This window comes from Macaca thibetana, chromosome 7 (genome assembly GCF_024542745.1).
Source record: "Macaca thibetana thibetana isolate TM-01 chromosome 7, ASM2454274v1, whole genome shotgun sequence".
Lineage (NCBI taxonomy): Eukaryota > Metazoa > Chordata > Mammalia > Primates > Cercopithecidae > Macaca > Macaca thibetana.
Genome location: NC_065584.1, coordinates 106,072,022 through 106,092,731, shown reverse-complemented (window position 1 = coordinate 106,092,731; position 20,710 = coordinate 106,072,022). Strand labels below are relative to the sequence as shown.

Sequence of the window (20,710 nt, the reverse complement as noted above, 5' to 3'; positions counted from 1 at the left end):
TCTCATAATCCAACACTCAGCAGTGCACCATCAAATCCAGAAGATCTTTGATTTGTAATGACAACGTCTTCAGGTGCCCAATAAGGTGAAGCCACTTCAACAACCTCAAATCCCTCCTGGAGTTCAACAAGGATACCCAGAATCAGCTGCCATGCTCTTCCAGTCCCTAGGATATCCATCCATTCTCTGCAACCTTCTTCCACTCTCTGGGTCCTCAAGGCCATAGTGAAACAGTCAGGAAGGAAAAACTGTCCTACAGCAGACCATAGGAACCTCTCCAACCTCTGAGCATGCATGACCTTGACAGTTGGAACCCTTTATCCTATCTTAGTCTTGTCTTTTTGTTTTTGTAGTGGAATATTGCAAATACAAAAAAAGGGGGCATTTTTTCCAGACATAAAGTCTTTTAACAGTTACCTACTTCCTTCTTAGTGCTCTTCCTTCATTGAGGTTTTTGTTGTTGTTGTTGTTAATTACACTGAATAAATTGGAAAGAAATTCTTGCAGAGCATTGGCAAGGAAACTGCACCGTCAAAAGTCCAGAGGTTATGAAGTCCCTGGAAATGTGAGTACTCAACACATTCAGTGTGTGAGGCACAGCAAGAAGCTGGAGAGGGGGCAGGAACCCATCATGCTGGGCTTTACACACCAAAGAAAGGAGTCTGAATTTGGCAACTGGGAGTCACAGGGAGTGTTAGACAGGGGAATAGAACAATCATATCTGCATTTGCTCACTCTGCTCCTTTTCTGAACCTCTGCTGGCAGGGTACAGATCTCCTAGACTTCTGCATGTGGGTTCTGGTTATCTGGGAATTAGAAAAATAAGATCTGAAAACAAGTTTTTCAGAAGAATGGATAAGGTGGGATAAAAATTCCAGAAAATTTCCTCATGAGGAAGAAAAACAAGGCAGATTATTTTAGCTACCTGGCTCTACAGTGGTAGAGAAAGCTAAGAAGGCTGAGGGCCAGAGCAAAGCCCTCACTGCCACCATTTAGAAACCACTGACTCCAAATGGACCTGGTGGGGAGGAGCCAGGGCCCAGTTCGCATGCAATGCTTGAAGGTCTTTCCAGAGCCTAGTTATGGGACAGGTACACTTCTCTGATTAGCCAGGGTCTGCACACTGGAAGAACAAGGCCAGTTCATAATAACCCTGACCAGAGACCACCTCCAGCCAGTCTACATTATTTTACTACAGCAGAAAGTGAGCACAGTAAGAAAAGCTAGCCCTATAAACAACTGAACCTAAACCAAAACCATGTGATTACCCAAGAGATTCAGTGGGATCTGAAGCTGTCCTACATTGCAGAAACATTCTTGGTCTTACAAGACAAACACAACTTTTGGCACTGAAAACTGTTTTTTGGTTTACAGGGCAGAAAACCAGTGCACCCCTGTTTATTTTTCCATTATCAGTATATTCAGCAGCACTGAAAGGATTATAACAGAGCTTCCTTCTCCAGTGACCCACTGGTGAGAAAACAAAACTCTGGTTAACACGCAAAGAAAAACAAGAAAAGTCTGTCACTTCTAGGCTGCATTAACAGATTAGAAGGTATCTTCCTATACCTTCTCTCATGTCCACATTTTATATACAAAGAACTGTGGCTCACAGAGAAGTTATTCAATTTGCTCCAGCTCACACAGCTAAATAAGTACCAAAACCAAAGAGAAAGCCCAGAATTTGAACCCAAGTTTTCAGATTTCAATTCCTCTGCTCTTTTTAACTGTATTGCAGCAACAATATGTTTACATTTCTATACAGGTTTTATAAAATCAAGGGGGCAGTGGAAACACACACACAATTAGAGGTAAAGTTGTTGTCTTGTGAGCTTATCATTTTAAAAGGGAGGCCAGCCAGGTGTGGTAGCTCATGCCTATAATCCCAGCACTTTGGGAGACCGAGGCAGGTGAATCACGAGGTCAAGAGATGGAGACCATCCTGGCTAACATGGTGAAACCCCGTCTCTACTAAAAATACAAAAAATTAGCTGGGTGTACTGGTGCCCGCCTGTAGTCCTAGCTACTCAGGAGGCTAAGGAAGGAGAATCGCTTGAACCCGGGAGGCGAAGGTTGCAGTGAGCCAAGATTGCACCACTGAACTCCAGCCTGGCGACAGAGCAAGACTCTGTCTTAAAAACAACAACAACAACAACAAAAGGGAGGCCACATCTTATTCATCATCACATTACCAGCAAGTGTCTAGTGCAGTTCCTAGCCCATGGTAAGCACCAAAGGTTTGCTCAATGAATGAGGGAATATTTTATTGTTCAATAAAGAATATGGGCTGGGCACAGTGGCTCACGCCTATAATCCCAGCACATTGGGAAGCCAAGGCAGGCAGATCACCTGAGGGCAGGAGTTCAAGGACCAGCCTGGCCAACATGGTGAAACCCCATCTCTACTAAAAATACCAAAATTAGCTAGGTGTGGTGGGTGGTACCCGTAATCCCAGCTGCTTGGGAGGCTGAGGTAGGAAAATCGACTGAACCCAGGAGGCGGAGGTTGCAGTGAGCCAAGATTGTGCCACTGAACTCCAGCCTGGGTGACAGAGCGAGATTCTGTCTTTAAAAAAAAAAAGAAAAGAAAAGAATGTGACCTATCAGGAAAATTTACCAAACTGGAGTTCTCTGTGTATATGGGAGAACTGACAAGAGAACATCTACAATGGAGTTCAAGAAGTCAGACTAGAAAACCACTAAAACAATTTCTAACTCATAGTCTCTGAAAACTAATCTCATTAGAGATTAGTGTCTAATGGAAGAACTAATTTTTAGCAATATTGAAAATAAGTATATGTTTGCTCATATAGTCAACTATCAATTATCTCCATAGAGGTGTTCTGTGCCTTTTGAAAATACTGCTGGCCCACAGGGTATTATCCCTGCCTGCCTTCTTCATCCCAAGGAAAGCCTTCATTATAATTCACCTCATGGGAAATTTTTGGCTTTTTAAGACCCTATTTCTTAATTCTAAAATAACAAAAAGACAGGGCATAATGATTTAGGGAGAAAAAAGGAACAAGACCTCCTGTTTTTACCTAAAAATGTTAGGGCAGTAAAGGAAGCTGATCAAAAATACAGTTAATGACTAAGTATTAATAAATACTGTAGGTTTCACTGCATGCCAACTCTAACCCCAAGTGTATGGGTTACAAACTAAGATGAAAAAACAGGTATCTGTACATGCATTCAAAATAAAAACAGAGCCATTTTGCAATAATCTAGCAACTCCTCTAATGACATCCAAGTTTAGAAATTCCAGGTGTTCAACTTCTTTATTGCTTCTGATACAGTAAAGCCTGCTGGACAAGGGTACACTTTGCAAACGTGAATTAGAAAAGCATGCAGAGTCTGAGGCCAGGCCATCTCAGTGAAATGACCAAAGGGAGTGAAGTAACTCTGGTTCACTTCCCATGAATACAAAAGGTGTCATGGGATAAAGGACAAGAGTTAGCTTGGGGTTCTTGTCCCAGCTTCACCAGTACTTGCAGTGTGATCTTGCACCTGTCTCCCAACTGCCTTAGGGTTTTGATTTCCTCCTCCATAAATTGAGAAAGTAAGTTGGATATGGTAAAGTCAAAGGTCCCACTAAGGAATTAATTCTTAAGAAAATGGAAGATTTCAATAAGTAAATATAACTTATCTAAAGCCAAGTTTATATATAAAAATTTTTAAATTTAGGGCGTTTTCAGTACAGACTACCCTAAAATGTTTTAAAACCTGAAATCAAGACTTAAAAGTAGATTCTAAGAATAAATCCAAGTCTTTGTGCACAAAGGCTTATAAAATTATACCCATCTTAAACCTGTTGTAAGAAGATATACATGTCCGGGCGCAGTGGCTCACGCCTGTAATCCCAGCACTTTGGGAGGCCGAGGCAGGCGGATCACCTGAGGTTGGGAGTTCGAGACCAGCCTGACCAACATGGAGAAACCCCATCTCTACTAAAAATACAAAAAAATTAGCCTGGCATGGTGGCATGCGCCTGTAATCCCAGCTACTCGGAAGGCTGAGGCAGGAGAATCACTTGAACCTGGGAGGTGGAGATTGTGGTGAGCCAAGATCATGCCATTGCACTCCGGCCTGGGCAACAAGAGCAAAATTCCGTCTCAAAAAAAAAAAAAAAAGATGTACATGGCAGTATTAGTACCACCATATAAATGTTCTGAAGAAATTAATAACATGGGAAGATGGCTGCAATTTATCATTACATTTAAAAATCAAGGCTGGGTGCGGTGGCTCACACCTGTAATCCCAGCACTTTGGGAGGCCAAAGTGGGTGGATTGCTTGAGCTCAGGAGTTCAAGGCCAGCCTGGACAACATAGCAAGACCCCATCTCTAAAAAAAAAAAATACAAAAAATTAGCCAGGCATGGTGGTGCACGCCTGTAGTCCCAGCTACTTAGGAAGCTAAGGTGGGAGGATCGACTGAGCCAAGGAGACAGAGGTTGCCGTAAGCCAAGATCGCACCACTGCATTCCAGCCTGGGTGACAGAGTGAGACCCTGTCTCAAAAAGAAAAAAAATTATAATGGTAAAAAGCTTATAGAATAACTATGTGAATAAAGAAAATACTTATGTACAGCTATACAGTATGTTCATGTTTTAAGCTAAGTATTACTTTAAAAGTGTCAAAAAGTTAAAAAAAAAACTTTATAAAGTAAAAAAGCTACAGTAAGTTGAGATTATTGAAGAAATAAAAATGTTTAAAACAAATTTAGTGTAGCCTAAGTGTACAGTGTTGATAAGGTCTACAGTAGTACACAGTAATATCCTAGGCCTTCACATTCACTCACCACTCATTCACTGACTCACTCAGAGCAGCTTCCAGTCCTGTAAGCCCCATTCACGGTAAGTGCCTTCTATAAGCGTACCACCCTTTTTTTTTTTTTTTTTTTTTTTTTTTTTTTTTGAGACAGTCTCGCTTCGTTGTCCAGGATGGACTGTAGTGGTGCGATCTCAGCTCACTGCAATCTCTGCCTCCTGGGTTCAAGCGACTTTCCTGCCTCAGCCTCCTGAGTAGCTGGGATTACAGGCATGCGCCACCATACCCAGCTAATGTTTGTATTTTTAAGTAGGGATGGGGTCTCACCATGTTGGCAAGGCTGGTCTTGAACTTCTGACCTCAAGTGATTCGCCCGCCTCAGCCTCCCAAAGTGCTGGGATTACAGGTATGAGTCACCATGCCCAGCCCATTTCTTATCTTTTATACTGTATTTTTATTATACTTTTTCTATGTTTAGATACACAAATACCTGCCAAGCAAGGTAGCTCACACCTGTAATCTCAGCATTTTGAGAGGCTAAGGCAGGAGGATCCTCTGAGCCCAGGATTTCAAGACCACTTGGACAACATGGGGAGATCCTGTCTCTTTTTTAAAAAATCTAAAAATTAGCCAGGCATGGTGGCATACATCTATAGTCCCAGCTACTCAGGAGGCTAAGGTGGGAGGATCACTTGAGCACAAAAGTTTGAGGCTGCGGTGAGGCTGCCACTGCACTCCAGCCTAGGCAACAGAGCAAGACCCTAGTTCTAAAAATCATTAAATTAAAAAAAAATGTTTAAACATTATCTAAAAAAAAGAAAAAGATACTTGAGGAAAAAAATTTGCAATGTACATGAGGTCAAAATTTAACATTCACACTTATTAAAAAGTTCTTGTAAGTAATAATTTAACCTCTAAAACCTAAATAGAGATATAGGCAACAGACATGAAAAATTCACAGAAGAGGAAATTCAAATGTACAAAACATACTTGGGAGAAATAAAGAGTAACAAATAATAAATGAAATAAATTCAAACTAAAATACCAATAAAATACCACCTCTCACAGTCAGATTGTTGAAAGCACCACAAAGCGCTCTCACACGCTCCTTATGAAATAAAAATCTGACCACAAGGCAGGGTAAAGTAGTGCATGCCCACTCAGGGATTTTTTCATTACAAAATTTCATCCCATTTTTCTGGAGGGCAATTTAACCATATTTATTGTGAGCTTTTAAAAGTTAATCGTGTAATATTATGAACTACTGAGACATGAAACATACATGAATCCCAAAAACATAATGCTGAGGGAAAGAAGTCTTATATAAGAGTACATACACTGGGCGTGGTGGCTTACACCTGTAATCCCAACACTTTGGGAAGCTGAGGCAGGAGGATTGCTTGAGCCCAGGAGTTTGAGACCAGCCTGAGCAACATAGTGAGACCCTATCTCTACAAAAAAATTTTTTTAATTAGCCAGGCATGGTGGTGCGTACCTATATTCCCAGCTACTCAGGAGGTTGAGGTGGGAGGAGGATCACTTGAGCCAGGGAAGTCAAGGCTGCAGTTAACTATGACCACAGCACTGCACTCCAGTCTAGGCAACAGAAGGAGACCCTGCCTCAAAAAAATAAATAAATAAAAATAAAAAGGTACATACTGTATAACTCCACTTATATTAAAATTAGGACAGGCAAAACTAATCTATGGTAAGAAAAAAATCAGAAGCATGGTTGGGAGATTGTCCAGTAAGGAGCATGATGAAACTTTCTGGAATGAAAATAATGTTCTATAACTTCATAGAGGTTTGGATTACACAGATATATGTATGCACTTGTCAAAACTCAGCAAATACACACTAAATATTTATGCATTTCATTGTGTGTAAATGTTGCCTCAAAAGGAAAAAACCTAAACAAATATCAAATTCATGCTGAAATATTTAAGGGGAAGTATAGGATACTAACATTTGCAATCACTTTTCTTTTTTTTTTGAGACAGTTTCCCCCTTGTTGCCTAGGCTAGAGTGCAATGGTGTGATCTCGGCTTACTGCAACTTCCGCCTCCCGGGTTCAAGCGATTCTCCTGCCTCAGCCTCTAGTAGCTGGGATTACAGGCACCTGCCACCAAGCCCAGCTAATTTTTTGTATTTTTAGTAGAGACAGGGTTTCACCATGTTGGCCAGGTCTTGAACTCCTGACCTCAGGTGATCCACCCTCCTCGGTCTCCCAAAGTTCTGGGATTACAGGCATGAGCGACCGTGCCCATCCTCATTTGCAGTTACTTTAAAATATATCAAAGAAAAAGGAAAATGATAGGTAGAAGAATGGATACATGGATATACGTGATAAAGCAAGTACAGTAAAATGCTAATGTAAAATACAGGCATTGGGTATACACGGGTGCCCTGTGAAAAATTCTTCAAGACTGCTGTATTTTGAGATTTTTCATAAAATGTTAAAAATACTGAAAAACAATGAACAGCCATAAGGCAGCCTTCTGGAAAGCTGGAAATGTTATCTTGATTTGGGTGGTGATTACATGGGAGCATGAGGAAAATTCATCAAGCTGTACACTTAGGGATTTTGTACACCCTGGCTGATTGTATTTATAACTCAATAAAAAGTGTTTTTAATAAACAGCAATCAGAATAGGACTTTAAAGTGAATATAATTAATATCCTCAAAGAGATAAGGGAGTATGCTGCAACCATAAAACATGAATAAGCAGTTATGAAAAAAGAGCAAACCATAGATTGAAGACAAAAACTCAAATTTAAAAACTCAGTGGGCTAAAGAGCTGAGTAGACCTTGAGGAATGAATTCGTGACTTAAAATATTGAGCTAAAAAATCCTTCCAGAAGATAGCACAGAGAGGGAAAGTAAAAGAAAAGTGAAGAGACATGGAGAACAGATCAAGATGCGTCTCAATCTATCTTTTGGAGGGAGCTGCAGAAGAGAAAATGAGAAAATTTAAGGGGACAGCATTTAAATAAATAATAGTTAAATGTTTCCTAGAACTAAAAAACAAAACTGCTTTAAAAATATTTTTGTTTTTTGCTTTTTAAGAGATAGCGTCTCACTCTGTCACCCAGGTTGGAGTGCAGTAGCACAATCATAGCTCACTGCAACCCCAAACTCCCAGCCTCAAGCAATCCTCCAGCCTCAGTCTACTAAGTAGCTGGGATTACAGGTATGTACCACCATGCCCAGCTAATTTATTTATTCATTTTTTTTTTAATAGCGAATGGGGGTCTTACTATGTTTCCCAAGCTGGTCTCAAACTCCTGGTCTCAAGTGATTCTCCCATCTTGTCCTCCTAAAAGTGCTGGGATTTACAGGCATGAGTCACTACACCCAGCCCAAAAAAGTTTTTAATTACAGTTATTTAAAGCAATCTACATGGATGGAAGGAAACACACCACCATTTTATAAGGCATGATCTCCTGACTGTGCAATTTAAGTGATTGTACAATTTAAGTGATCCTTGTTGGAGACGGAGTCTCACTCTGTCACCCAGGCAGGACTGCAGTGGTGCAATTTCGGCTCACTGAGAACTCCGCCTCCTGGGTTCATGCCATTCTCCTGCCTCAGCCTCCCAAGTAGCTGGGACTACAGGCACCTGCCACCACACCTGGCTAATTTTTTGTATTTTTAGAAGAGACAGGGTTTCACCATGTTATCCAGGATGGTCTCGATCTGCTGACCTTGTGATCCGCCTGTTATCCAGGATGGTCTCGATCTGCTGACCTTGTGATCCGCCTGCCTCGGCATCCCAAAGTGCTGGAATTACAGGCATGAGCCACCACACCCGGCTGATCCTTGTTCTTTTCTGTATGTTTAAAGTTTTCTACAATGAATATGACTTTTACAATCAGGAAAAGTAAAAGTTTATTTTTATAAGATGAACTCAGAACCAAAAGACAAGACAGGTTTTTTTTAAAAACTCCCTAACTTCACTTCCCTCTGACTTCTCCCCTATGCTATTACAGTGAACCTGTTTCTGTTAAGTGGTCAGTACAAACTTGAACAAGTCATTCAATCTCTAAATTTCTGCTTCTTTAGGCCTTAAACGGGGAAAATAAAATCCCTCCTTTCCACCTCCCCATGGTTTAGGGAACATCAAATGAGATGAGGTACAAAAATAGCATTTGGTAAACCATAAAGCACTGTACAAATTGTGGCATGTTATCACAGTCCTTCTAAGCTGGTAAACCCCAACCTCTGAGTCACCCTCCACTCTCCGCCCCTTCACTCACCAAATCCAATCTGTCACTAGTCAGTTTTTCCTTCCCTCATTCCCTCCTCTTCCAAACCACTGCACTAAGTTAGTCATACCTGGTCATACCTTGTGCCTGAACCACTGCAATAGGTCGTGGATAGTGCCCCACCTCTAGCTTTCCCTCACCCCACTTATTGCAATTTTTGCCTGAAACCTAATCTTCATGAAATATGTTTATCCTTTGACTACCCTGCTGAAAATGAAATGCCTTGAGAGTTCTCTAATATTTATAGGATGGACTTCAAACTCCTCAACCTGGCTTTTAGACCTCCCCTCCTATCCCTGGTCAGCCTCCTCATAATTGGAACATGCACCCAACCCCCGTACCCTTCCTTCCCCTTATCCAGAGATATATTTTCCACTTATCCACATCCTCCCAGTCTTTTAAGCCCAGGTCAAACCTCTCCCTCCTTTCCTCTTTCTGTACCTTATGACCAATCCAGACCAAGCTCCTGCCTCCACAATCCATCCCCCAAGGTGCCATCATCACTTCCAGGTCAGAGACCCACCCCACCTTTCCAGAAAGGACTAATTGTTTCCCGAGAGCAGGGCCTGTTATCCTCTTACAGCCTCTATATTAGGCACTCAAATTAACATGTTAAACATTTAAGTACTTAAAATAAACTTTATTTGCCTGAACTGATTTTATGGTAACTTTTAACACCTATGTGTGTATTACTATATATTGTTTAGCTTTTCTTTGTTAGAGATGGGGTCTTGCTATGTTGTCCAGGCTGATCTCAAACTCTTGGCCTCAAGTAATCCTCCTGCCTCGGCCTCCCAAAGTGCTGGGATTACAGGTGTGAGCCACCACTCCCAGCCTATCAATCTTTAAATAAAAAGAATCATACCTCATAAATTTGTTGACGGCTTCTTCTCTCCTCATTAAGTTTTTGAGATTTATGAAAGTTAATATCTGCAGCTGTAATCCATTCATTTTTCACAGCTGTGAAGTATTCCTTTCTTTGAACATACCACAACTTGTTTATCCATTATGTTGTTAATGGACATTTGGGTTTTACAGGAAAGTTTGCAATTAAAAGTAATGCTGCTCTGAAAATTCTCATACATGTTTCCAGTAAAGCTACATAAGAGTTTCTAGGAGAGAAGCTGCTATGTCACAGGGTCACCTGTTCAACCCTACCTGGCAATGGCAATGGGTTTCCCTAGTAGTTGAACTAATTTACACCTCTACCTAACGTTGAGCAGTTCCTCAAAATACTGCCAATCTGATGAGTATAAAATGTTATTTCACTGTGGGTTTAATTTGCATTTCCCCAATGAGGTCGAAAATCTTTTCATATGTTATTAGCTATTTGGTTTCCTCTTAGTGCTGTGCCTGTTCCAACCTTTTCCAATTTTTCAACTGGGCTGTTGTTTTCTTATTATTTTTAGGACCTCTCTGAGTACTAATCCTTTATTGGTACTATGCATTGCAAATGTCTTCTTCCAGTCTGCAGCTTTCCTTTTCACTCTTTTGATGAGAAGGTATGTATTTTAACGTAGTTGGATTTATCAACCATCTCCTTTATGGAAATACCTTGTGTAACTTGCTTAATCAGTCCTTCCCTGCCCAGAGGTCATGATGATATTTATATTTCCTTTTAATAAAAAAGTATTAAAATAAAAACTTTAAAAAGACAATACAGTAAATGAACAATAAGCACATGAAAAAAGTACTCAAAATCATCAACCATCAAGGAAATACAAATCAAAACCACAATGAGATATCACTACACACCCACCAGAATGGCTAAAATTAAAATACTGATTAACACCAAATGATGGGAAGGATGTAGAGCAACTGAACTTTTATTATACATTGTTGGCATGAGTGTAATATTGAATAACTATTTTGGGAAAAAGTCAAGCAGTTTCTTAAAAAGCTACACATATACCTATCCTATGACCCAGCAATTTCACTTCATGGTATTTAACCAAAAGGAATGAAAGCATATGTCTACAAAATAACATATGCTAGAATATTCATAGTAGCTTTAGTCATAATAGCCAAAAACTAGAAACGGCCCTAGTATCCATCAACAAAAGAATGAATAAGTGAACTGTGCTTTATTCATGTAACAGACTAATTAGAAAAAAGAACAAACTACTGACTCGTGCAGCATAGAAGAATCTCAAAAACATTATGCTGAGTGAAATAAGCCTTATAAAAAAAAAGAATAATCTAGACTGTAAGGTTCTATTTACATGAAATCTAGAACAGGCAAAAATAATTTATAATGGAAAAAATTCAGAACAGTGGTTGCTGGTAGCTGGGGGTAAGAACGGAGAGGGAGCACAATAGAACTTTTGGGGGTGATTATAATATTGCGTAATTCTCTATCTTGATAGAGATTTGTAGTACACAGGCATATACATTTGTCGTATCTCACGAATGGTACACATAAAATTTACACATTTTACTTTATGGCATTTCACACTTAAACAAGTAAACTTTGAATTTATTTAATTTTGAATTAATTTTTTCTTTTGAGATGAGATCTTGCTATATTGCCCAGGCTGGTCTCGAACACCTGGGCTCGAGTAATCCTTCTGCCTCAGCTCCTGAGTAGATGGGACTACAGGTGTGTGCTACCATGCCCAAAATTCAAATTTTGAGCTCTAGTACTTGATATACATACTGAAATATTTAGGGGTTGAGTATACTGATGGGTGGAACTTACTTTGAAACGAATCCAAAAATAAAACGGGTTGATGGATGGATAAAGGAGGATAGATATAAGACAAACATAGAAAAGTGTTAACTGCAGAATCCAGATGGCAGGCATATGAGTGCATAATTCTCTCAACTTTGCTCTATGAAAATTTTCACAAAATATTGGAGAAAAACAAAACTATATTAAAAATGAGAGCTGCATTAAAAAACAAATATATTTGAACCAAGTTCGCCTTTAAGAAAGGTTCTCATAAGAAAATGGTCAATCCTTACGTGTGACAGTGTCCTGGAGTTTACAAAACACTTTCACGCAGATTATTTTTAGTTATCCTCACCAGAACCCAGGTGTTCTAGCTTCATTCCATATTTGAGAAAACTCAGGATCAGGAGCTGCCAAATATCACATGGCCAAAGTCTGATGGAGCTGGACCCAAAACACACATCTTCTGGCTCCTCCTCCTATAGTCTTTTAACACTAGGGAGCTGCCATCAACACCAAACCTCTGCAGACAACCTGGGAACTGCTAATGTGCCACTAGCTCTTTGGGTTATCCTATAAGGAGAGTAAGAGGAAGTAAAGCAGCTCCTGTGCTCACTAATAGGACATGAAAGAGAGACGGCAGGCAGTGAAAGAGGATGAACAGCAAAGGTGTATTTCCAACCAATACAGAATAAAAGCACCGGCAAAGTCCTTCATCCCAAATTACTTGAGGTCACCCTCAAAGTTCTGGGAAATCTGCAACATCCTTCCTGTCTGTGTGGATGGGCAAACCAAATATGGTGCCTGTAGCTAAGACATGCAATACAAACTTGTCAAAACAGCTCTCTGACATGATACTCTACCACTCTTTACCAAACAGAGCAGAACAAAAGTAGAACAGAAGGAGGGGACCCAGGAACATTGCTCAACCCTAACTCAGCCAAAATTAGAGGTAAAAGCTTTACTAATCACCCCACAGATTAATCACTGGCTTAAGGGTATTTTAGCTTTCTGTTAAAACACAGAACACACCCCAACAACTTTTGTTAAATCTAAACAAGGTGAGATAGACTCGTGGAACATGAATAAAAGCCCTTTCAGCCTTAGAGACTGGTGTACTTATCCAAATATTTACCGAGTGTGCCAAGCACTTTGGGAACTATAATGAAACTAGGACACAGTACTTGCCCTCAAGCAGCCTATAATCTAGCAGAAGGCTGAAGACAGAAATCCTAGGCTCACAGGGATACAGGAGCAGGTCCCAAGAGCAGAGAAAAGAGTGCAAGCCAGCTAAGGGCTCAAGGAAGCTTTCAGCTGGGCCCTGAATAACTCCTGGGAAGATAGGTGCCTGCAGCACTGGTGGGGGAACAGCACCCTAGGCAAAGGGCAATGGAAAGAACCAGCTCCTGGAGAACTCTTGGTAAGGCAGGCTGCCTGAAACCTGAGCAGGAGAAAGAGGAAAGGAAAAAAAAACTCCCAAGGGATGCCCTCCCAACTCATTTCAGACAGCAGAGGGCAGATCGGAGGGCATCACAAAATATCTGGCTTCAGGAGTTAACTGGGATAGGGCTGAAGATGACTTCAACTTCCTCAAACTCAGGAACCTAAGGTAGGGCTGTAACCAACTTCCTCAGTAAGTCGAAACTTAACAAAATCCTGATAATGCAGATTCAAGATGCCTGCTTAAAACCCAGTTGACCTGTGAAATTTGCAGCTTAGCAGAAGACGAAAGAATGGGAAATGCAATGAACATAGCTAGTTAACAGAGAGTAACAACCTAGCAGGTGAGAGCCAGGACGAGTGGATTTGAATCCCAGCTTAAATGTATGACCCTGGGCAAGTTTCTAACCTCTGGTGTCTTATCTGCTAAAGGGAAATTATACCTGCCACCTCACAGGGTTGAAAGGATTAAATGAGATAATATCTTTAAAGCATCTAACATGGTGCTTGCAACACAGAGGGCATCCAAGAAATGGTGGTTATTACTAATATGAATAGTTTGCACTCTAAGAACTGCAGAATCCATCACCTCCTACTGCCTCAGTGTACTGAGAAACCAGGATGAAGCCACTGAGCTTGGGTAAGACTGAGGGATTACTCATGTCCTAAGTACTTCTCCCTCTGTTCTTTTTTTTCTTTTAAATTTTTTAAAATATTCTGTCCTTTAAGGTTATTCTGAGATGTCTGCCTCACCCTGTGTCCTCACATCATGAACCTTCTCCTATTTAAGAAGCAATCCAAGGCCGAGTGCGATGGCTCACGCCTATAATCCCAGCAGTTTGGGAGGCTGAGGCAGGCAGACCACCTGAGGTCAGGAGTTCAAGACCAGCCTGACCAATATGGAGAAACCCCATCTCACTAAAAATACAAAAAAAAAAAAAAAATAGCCCGGCATGGTGGTACAAGCCTGTAATCCCAGCTACTCGGGAGGCCAAGGCATGAGAATTGCTTCAACCTGGGAGGCGGAGGTTGCAGTCAGCTGAGATCGCACCACTACACTCCAGCCTGGGCAACAAGAGCAAAAAACTCTGTCTAAAAAAAAAAAAGGAACCAATCAAAATGAGCAAGCTATCCAAGGGAAAACCAGAGTCATAAGCCACTTCACAGGAAACATTTGTGCCAGAAGGGACCACAGACCCTATCTAAACCTTGCCTCAGCAACGTGAGGGTCAAAGCTGGTCAGGGACAGGTTTAAGGTGACAGAATTGTGACAATGTCTATCTTAAGAATCACACTTAAAAAGTTATGGTGGCAATGACAGTAAGTACTAAAAAAAAATGACATAAATGCAAAGTATTTTATGTATGTAAAAGGAATTCAAGAAAATGAATACAGAAATATCTTTCTATATACTGAGAGGCACAAGAACACAATGATGAGGGAACTCACAACCCCTGAGCTCTGGAGATAAACTGTAGTCACTTATGGCAGCAGAAAGTTTGGTCTCATTTTTCTCAACTACACCTGCAAAGGGAAACTTTCAGTAATTCCATATAATCTAGCAAGGGTCAAAGACCCCTAGTGGAGGAAAAAAATCAGTCAGGTCACACACAAAGAGAAAATTGCTTTAGTTTTGCCAAATATAAAATTTGGGGTAATCAGTCGGGCACAGTAACCCACACCTGTAATCCCAGCACTTTGGCAGGCTGAGGCTGGGGGAATCATATGAGCCCAGGAGTGTGAGCCTAGCCTGGGTAGCGTAGCAAGATCCCATCTCAACAAAAAAAAAGTTTAAAAAACTGGCCACGCATGGTGCACACCTGTAGTCCCAGTTATTTGGGAGGCTGAGGTGGGGGGATCACTTGAGCCCAGGAGGTCAAGACTGCAGTGAGCCAAGGTTGTGCCACTGCACTCCAGCCTGGGTAACAAAGCAAGACTCTGTCTTAAAAAAAAAAAAAAAAAAAAAAAAAAAAAAAATTTGACTAATCCACTTTGTAAACTAGGAGCAGGCAATAAATTTTATTTCATTGCTTACTAACATTTAGAAATCACTAAACTTTAGTTGACTAAGATGGCAAGAGTGGCCAGTTTCATGCAGGACGGTGGGCCAGCAGAAAAAAGCAAGGAGGAAGATGGAAGTGGGAGGGGAGGTGATGAAAAGTAAGAGAAAAGAGGATGGAGGAAGCGAATGACAGAAGCAAAGGGAAACAGAAATGGACCAACTGGAGAATGTCTGAGATTCTGAGTGAGTGCTGATAGCAGTAACACCTGATTAGCGGTTGGCATGCAGCTGTACTATTATCTATCACCTTAGCTGCACTAATCCTTACATCTTTTATTTATTTATTTATTTATTTTCGAGACAAGGTTTCTGTCTGTTGCCCAGGCTGGAGTGCAGTGATGTGACCTCGGCTCACAGCAGCCTTGAACTTCTTAGCTCAGGTGATCCTCCCGCCTCAGCCTCCCAAGTATCTGGGACTAAAGGTGTGCAGTGCCATGCCCAGCTAATTTTTTTTTATTTTTTGGTAGAGATGGAGTCTTGAGATGCTGTCCAGGCTGGTCTCAAACTCCTGGGCTCTAGCAATCCTTCTGCCTTGGCCTCCCAAAGTGCTGGGACTATAACCATGAGCCACTGCATCCAGCCTCTTTAATTTTTCTTTATAGGGAAATCTCTGCTGAACAGGGTAGAAATATATTACTGCCTCGTACAGTGCTCTGAAGAGCAATAACCAGAGATTCCCACAAAACCAAATCCAAACTTTATAGTCTCTACTCTAGTTAAAATTGGCTTCTATTTCTACTTACCTGGCCTGGGTGGATTTTCAACTTCTACAGTCTGGTTCACAAAATTATCTAATTCATATGTTTATGGAAGGCCTACTGTGTGCCAGGCCTGGGGGATATAGCAGTGAACAAAACAAACATGATTGCCATCTCACAGAGTTGATTACTGGGGGTGCGGGGAGCATCAATCATTAGCAGTGCAGTGGGTGTTTGCAAAAAGGAAGGTGGGGGGAGAGCATAGGGTCTCTAACACTACATGCAAATCTTTCAAGGGCAACTCAAGTCCTGGTTAGGGAAAGAGGAAATGGGGTAAATCCAAAGACTGGCAAGAAAATATTAAAATGTTACAATTAAGGCTCACACTGATTAAAAATAAACAAAACTCTTAAGTGTTCACAAACTTAACACAGCATTCACTATCTATAACCACATAAACTTAAACTCCTGAAACAAATAAACATCTAGAGGGTATTTTTAGTAATACTTAAATAAGTTCATACAGACAACACAGCCTAATATATTACAAAATCTAAAGTACCTTTGGAATCATTAAGAAGCAAATTACATTCGTTGAGTTTTACTGTTAAGTATATTTCTTGTACTTTGAATATTGGTATCTCACAAAAAAAATCAGGTCTTAACATGTGGCCTGCCTGACATATACCTCAAGAAAAGGGCTCCATAATCAACTAGTTTAGGAAATGCTGCACACTCTAAAAACCACTTGGAGACTCACAGATTACTTTCACAAATTAGGTTCTCTGACAAGTCCTACATAAAAGAACTCTGCTGAACTTAGTCTGAGCCAGTATAGGCCGCATATCTCTTGTCCCAAATGCTTGAGACCAGATGTGTTTTGGATTTCGGATTTTTTTTTTTTTATCTGCATTATATTTACCAGTTCACAGCATCCCTAACCTGAAAATTCAAACTCTGAAATGCTCCAATGAGCACTTCCTTTGAGCATCATATCAGCACTCAAAACAGACTTTGGAACATTTCTTATTTTCTGATTAGGGATATTCAACCTGTACTTCCCAAAAACTTACTAGACGATGGAACTCTTTTCTCATACTTATTAGCAGTTCACATATTGCTCCATGGAACACATGCAGGATACACTTTAACGCAGGGTACATACTGCTTAACCTGAAAATGCAATTAGTTATCAATCTCCCACCTACACTGATAAACTGGTATTTATTAAATACTGTAGGACTATAAAAGCATCCCCCAATGAATTTCTTGTTGAAATTCACTTAGATATGCTGACTTACTGTTTTAAAAAGAAATTTTGTAATGAATTAAATTGCATCTTGAGATGTTAATATAAAGAAATTAATTTTGATTTAATTTTGCTAAATTGCTAGCAGTTTACTTTCTCTAAACATGAATTTCCAGAGTATAGTTAATATCTTAATTTAAAAAGATGCATTCTCATAAAGAAAAAATATTAGACTAGAAAAAATGCTGACATTTACCTCTGCTCTACTATCCGACATGCCTAAATGAAAATATCTGTAAATGAGGTATCGACATGTACAGTTCATGAATAACAAGTATGGGGCTATTATTTCTGTGGTTGTGGTGTTATAATTCATAATCTGACTCCTGCTCTGGAAATACTATTATTCTGAAGTCTATATAGAAGGCTTTATGAAATCAAATTCCAATGACTGAAAATGTTTCATCATTCAGTTAACAATTTTTAAAGAAGTCAGTAAACACTTATTTAGTACCTACTATGTGTATGCCACTGGGTTAGGCACTTCAAGGATGAAAGTATTTTCTGGGCCCCCAACACAAGACAATAGTCTACCAATAGGGAAGAATGGTTGAAGTAAGCACTTACAAACTCAGGGACCTAAAGGCACTGCGATAGCACTAAAGCAAGCTGCTGCTGCACCAGGGAGGCTTACAAGACACCTAGGTGAATTTTAGGACACCCAGCCCACCACAAAAAAAAGCCTGTAAGACACAAGGGCCTCTTACTAAAAGGGCTACTTTGGTAATCTGAAAGTATCACATTAGTCTGCAAAATAACCAATGTTAGATTTGGACTGAAAACTTGAAAGCTGTTAAAGTTTCCATATGCACCTGTGTAACGCTTTTTTAAAGCCAGTTAGGTAGGCTTAACACATAGCTTAACACTGATATTAAGAGCACCTTGAGTTAATAAGTCTAAACCATCAGAGGTTTCTTTAAAGAATCTATAGGAGAAGGAATTCAATTTCTGATAATCAGAACAAAGTTGAATTTTCACTTAGGGTATGGGAATGGTGGGGAAATCACTTCAACTATATTACGCAACACTGAAAAAGACTTTCCTCTTTCATACAGAAAAAGTATCATGACGACTGTTAGAAATGTAAGACAAAGTACATCAAACTATATCCCTCAAACTTGGGATGTTCAGCAGTTCTCAGCAAGCAAGGAAAATCAAACAAATTTTGCAAATTACTCTTTCAAAAACTGGTCGTGATGAGAGGGATGACAGCCAACAATCTGCAGCCATTCACGAATTTTTTGTTGTCGTTGTTGTTTGTTACTGGTTTAACAAAACATAAACCAACGCATGAGTTCCAACTTTAAATTCTGAAATGAGAGAACTGGAAAGCTGCTGCTGTGTGCCTTCATGATCACATTTTTCTTTTTCCTTTGTATCTTTCCTTTAGAAAACTTTAACAAAGACTAAGCCCAGAAACTTTGACAAAACATAAGCCAAGGCAACATGGCTGGAGAAGACACACAACGTAAAAAAACAACCTCAAACAGTCACAACATGTCCCAGTAAGTCTGCTTAATAAAAGATTAACTTTGTTCTGCTGAATGCTTCAAAAATCGCGTTTCACAGTATTTTCTAATTACATATGCTTTAAATACAGTATGTATGCTAATAAACGTGGACCTCAAATACATGTGCAATGAAGCAAAGCTGATGTTCCAGATTACATTCTAATAGTCCGGAAGAAAATGGTAAACTGCAACTGCATGTACAAAGCTGAAAGGGAAAAGAATGGTGAGGCCAGTCGCCCTTCCCTTTGTACCACAGGAAAAGAACAAAGTTCACACCGATTTAACATTGCAGGGGCGCGCCAGTATGTCCTGGGGGTTTCCCTCCAACACCAGTTCTTGGAGAGGAAATTGATGCAAGCGCCTCAGTCAAGTTCACAGTGGGCCCTGCCGCTCCGGGAGTCGGATGTGTCCAAGGAACCGACGCCGCGACACAGGCGACGTCCTAATCGCAACCCTAGGAAATCAGGGTCGCGGCACCTGGGTCAGTCCTTCTCTGAACGCTGCCCCGGCAAGGCGGGCGACTGGCGTCAATCAGAACCAACCAAAGCGGGGCAAGAGGGCACCGAGGCCCGGGGGAGGGGGACCCCGCCCGGCCCCTGAGGGAAAGTTACTGACTGGCCGGGCCCGAGTTTCCCGGCGCCCCAGAGTGCCCGGCGCCCCTTACCTTCTTGCCGCTGCCGTCGCGAGGCTCCAACTCCAAGAGGCCGGCGCCGCGGGTCCGGGACAAGGCGGCCGTCTTCTGGCCCTGCGGGAGGCGCGGCCCGCCGGACGACAGCGGCGATGCCGCGGGGCTAGGTGCGTCCTCGGCCTCCAGGCTCTCGGAAATGTGGATGCTCGGGGCACAGCCCATGCTGGCGGCGGCGCCGCGGACACGCTGGCAGGTAGCCGCGATCCGGTCAGCAAACGGCCCACCCGGCGCCTCGGGACCGCCGCGGGCGCCGTGTCATCGCCGCCTGGGCGGGCGGCGGCGAGCGCGGATCTCGCGTCAGGAAGTGCGGCCGCCTCTTTTATCGCGGTGCGGGCGCTGCGGCGGCGGCGGTGGGAAGGGAGCACTGAGGCGGGTGGCGTGCCGCGGCCGCCCCTCCGAACATACCCTTCCTGAGGCAGGAGCCGCCGGCCGCCTCCCTCACATCGCCGCGCTCGCCTCGGCCGCGCTTCCGGGGAAATACGGGGGAGGAGATTTGCGCTCTCCTTACCCGGGAGCGGCTGAGTCCACGCCGCGCGAGCCACGCCGCCCTCGCCGAGCTGCGGCGCGACCCCCGGGGGAGGCGAGCTCCCGGCCGCGCCCGGCCCCGCTCCCGCTCCCGCCGCCGCCGCCGCCGCCGCCTCCCCGGCTCCAGACTCCGCCTAGCTTTGGACACCCACGCCGCTCCGCCCGCTGGGCCGCCGACTCGCGGAAAAGCTCCCCAGGCCAAGCGCCGGTGGGGCACAAGGCCAGCCTTAGATGCTCCCGCTGGCCGGGGTTAAGGCGCGGGTTCCTAGGGAAGCCCCTAAGGGCGGCCGGGCCACGTCCGCCGGGATAGGGAGGGGCGCACCTCGGCTCCAGCGGGGCCTGGGGCCGCACCGTCGAGAAGCGCAGAAACGGCTGCGCGCACCCGGGAGTTGCTGGCGGTTCGGCTCCGGCTCCGTGATCCCGGCCGGGTTTTGCTGGCAGCTCGCCGCGCCCAGCCCCCAGCGGTGACCTCCTGCGGGTGCTGGCGTCAATGCAAAGCAGCTGGGGCGCCAGCAGCCTCCTCTGGGCGCTGCCCGCAACTGAGCATGCGCGGCCACGACCCGCGCGGCGCCCGACTGGGCTACCCAGAGAATAAGAGAGACTTGCCCAGGGACACACAGCCACCTCCGTCCCGAGGCCATCAGAACCCCAACCGCCAACTTCGAATTCCGGCTCCGTAACTTAGCGGCTAGGTGACCTGGGTGGGGTCACCATGTGTGAGCCTTGGAGCTGTTACCCAGAAAAGAGACCGGTGGAAAGACCTCCTTCGGTGGT

The 20,710-nt window shown here is 42.7% G+C and overlaps 1 protein-coding gene across 2 annotated transcripts in view; it reads right to left on the bottom strand.

The window, feature by feature from the left end:
• The window catches only part of PDE8A (phosphodiesterase 8A), a 155,870-nt gene extending 135,994 nt beyond the window's left edge, over positions 1-19,876 (bottom strand). Inside the window, exon 1 of one of the 2 annotated variants that reach the window (XM_050796136.1) lies at positions 19,388-19,876. In XM_050796136.1, coding sequence (XP_050652093.1) covers positions 19,388-19,573 — 186 coding nt within the window. In that variant the 5' untranslated portion in view covers positions 19,574-19,876. The remainder of the gene's footprint in view (positions 1-19,387) is intronic. The other variant, XM_050796135.1, reaches the window with a different exon arrangement.
• Positions 19,877-20,710: the final 834 nt, after the last annotated feature.